Raw genomic sequence first — 1,864 nt, 5'->3', positions numbered from 1 at the left:
ATTTAATTTTGTTTATTGTTTTTTCTCCTACAAGTCTTTCTATTTCCATGTGTTGTTTTTACATTTTTCTGTCTCCTGCTTTTTTTTTTTACTTTACCTTAAGTTTCTGGTCTTATTATGCAAACAAGATGACTTTTTAATGCATCACTAACTTTTGCCTTTATTTATTTTTATTAAAATGAAAAACTAAAACCATTTTCCAAGTGTTAGAGTAAAAACTGTCCTGAAGATGAGGCAGTGAGACGATCTGTAAACAGGGCAAAACCTTTCCACCTGTTTTGTGCTTAGTTTTATGAATTTTGTCATCATATTTTCTCTTTTTATTTTGGATCAGTTTAGATCATTGTGATAACAGTTTAGCAGATTTTCATTCTAAATATGTCCTAAAAAGGCACTTACTGTCCTTTGTTGCTTTCTAAATTGTTGAAATTTTACACAAAATCAATATTTTTCCCGTTAGTAAATAGTGATGAATAATATTCAGCAAAACACAAAAAGGAAAAGCAACAACAATCATTTCATTGTGAATTTTTATTCATTTTTATTTTTTGGCAACCAAATGCCAAAGTAAGAGTAAAGCAGATGAAATCATATAAGTCTGAGCAAAGTAAAGCTTAAGATTTGTTTTCTGACGAGTCCTGCAGCACGGTGCAGACAGATGTGGTACTCAGGATCTCAAACGGTCGAGACAAACACTGTCTGGTTGAACTTCAAAGAGCAAGAAGGTTAGCATAAACAAGACCTCTGCATCTTTCTGAAGTCATGAGTCTTTCTATCAAGTTGCACAATCTCTGTGAGTCGTGAGGAAACAGACGTTAGCTTAATGGAAACTTTATTCTGAGGCTCGACATCAGTCTGCAAAAAGAGACACTTCTCTTACTTCAGTTGCATTAAAACAGCACGCAGTTATTTAAAAAATGAACTTTTCAGAGGGTTTCTGTAGGGGTTTGTACTGAACACATGAGGCCACTGGAGCCACAATGTGCAACAGTTTCATCCRTGATTGTTTTAAAATTAAATTTAACAAAGAAACAAACAGAAATGATCAATTATTTAGAACATAACACAAGTATTTGTTATCCAGCTCCCAGAAAAGTGAATAAATGTCCATTTGTTCAGGGTGGGACGGTGTCAGAGACCATCAGAGACAAGTCTGAGGAAATCAGTGAAACAAACTGGTGGGCGTTGAAGATTGCACCCWGTCTCAGTCCACTCAGTCACTTCCTCTGATCAGAAGCAACAAAAGTTAGCGTGAGAGCAGCTAAAGCTTGTTTTTTCCCACACAGCTGAAGGGACAGAGCCATGGAGCCACTGAAGACGGCTGCGTTTGTGCTGTTTGTGCTCCTGGATCCTGTGTCCTGCCAAGGTAAGGCTGAAAAAAACTGTCAGGTTTGGTGATTGTCATTAAAGAGACCCTCTGTGTTCAGGTGGTGCAGAAGGTTCAAGCGAAGCAGCGCTCGTGTTGTATTTAAACAGAAAAATTAATCCAAACGGTATGGTAAATGGTAAATATGTCGACATGCTAAAATCAAAAAATTCCCTTTGCGTTCAGAGAATTCATAGGAGTCAAAAATATATTTAAAAACTGTCTATCTCATAATCTTGAATGGAAAAAAGTGAATTTCTTTTATGTATAGTGAAGCTTTCCAGCTTATATTAATTTTCTAAACCCTATACTATATCTGGAACATGAGAAACTAAAACAGAAACAAACGTTACCCCCACCCCTCCCGTCATATTCAGAAATTAAATTCTGTCAATAACCACCTTTGTTTTACAAATAAATGTAAAAACTTTTATTCAGCGTTTCCTCACGTTATTATTTGTCTATTTTGTGTGTGTGTGTATATATGTATATATGTAC

General features: G+C 35.5%; 1 protein-coding gene across 2 annotated transcripts in view; it reads left to right on the top strand.

The window, feature by feature from the left end:
* Positions 1-1,864, top strand: part of LOC106519816 (T-cell surface glycoprotein CD3 zeta chain) — a 14,175-nt gene that overhangs the window by 6,091 nt on the left and 6,220 nt on the right. For both annotated transcript variants that reach the window (XM_014011636.1, XM_014011637.1), the window contains exon 2: positions 1,287-1,366. In XM_014011636.1, coding sequence (XP_013867090.1) covers positions 1,303-1,366 — 64 coding nt within the window. In that variant the 5' untranslated portion in view covers positions 1,287-1,302. The remainder of the gene's footprint in view (positions 1-1,286; positions 1,367-1,864) is intronic.

Source organism: Austrofundulus limnaeus, unplaced genomic scaffold (genome assembly GCF_001266775.1).
Source record: "Austrofundulus limnaeus strain Quisiro unplaced genomic scaffold, Austrofundulus_limnaeus-1.0 Scaffold83, whole genome shotgun sequence".
Taxonomy (NCBI): Eukaryota; Metazoa; Chordata; class Actinopteri; order Cyprinodontiformes; family Rivulidae; genus Austrofundulus; species Austrofundulus limnaeus.
Note: the sequence above shows the minus strand (reverse complement) of the source record. Positions and strands in the feature narration are given on the sequence as shown.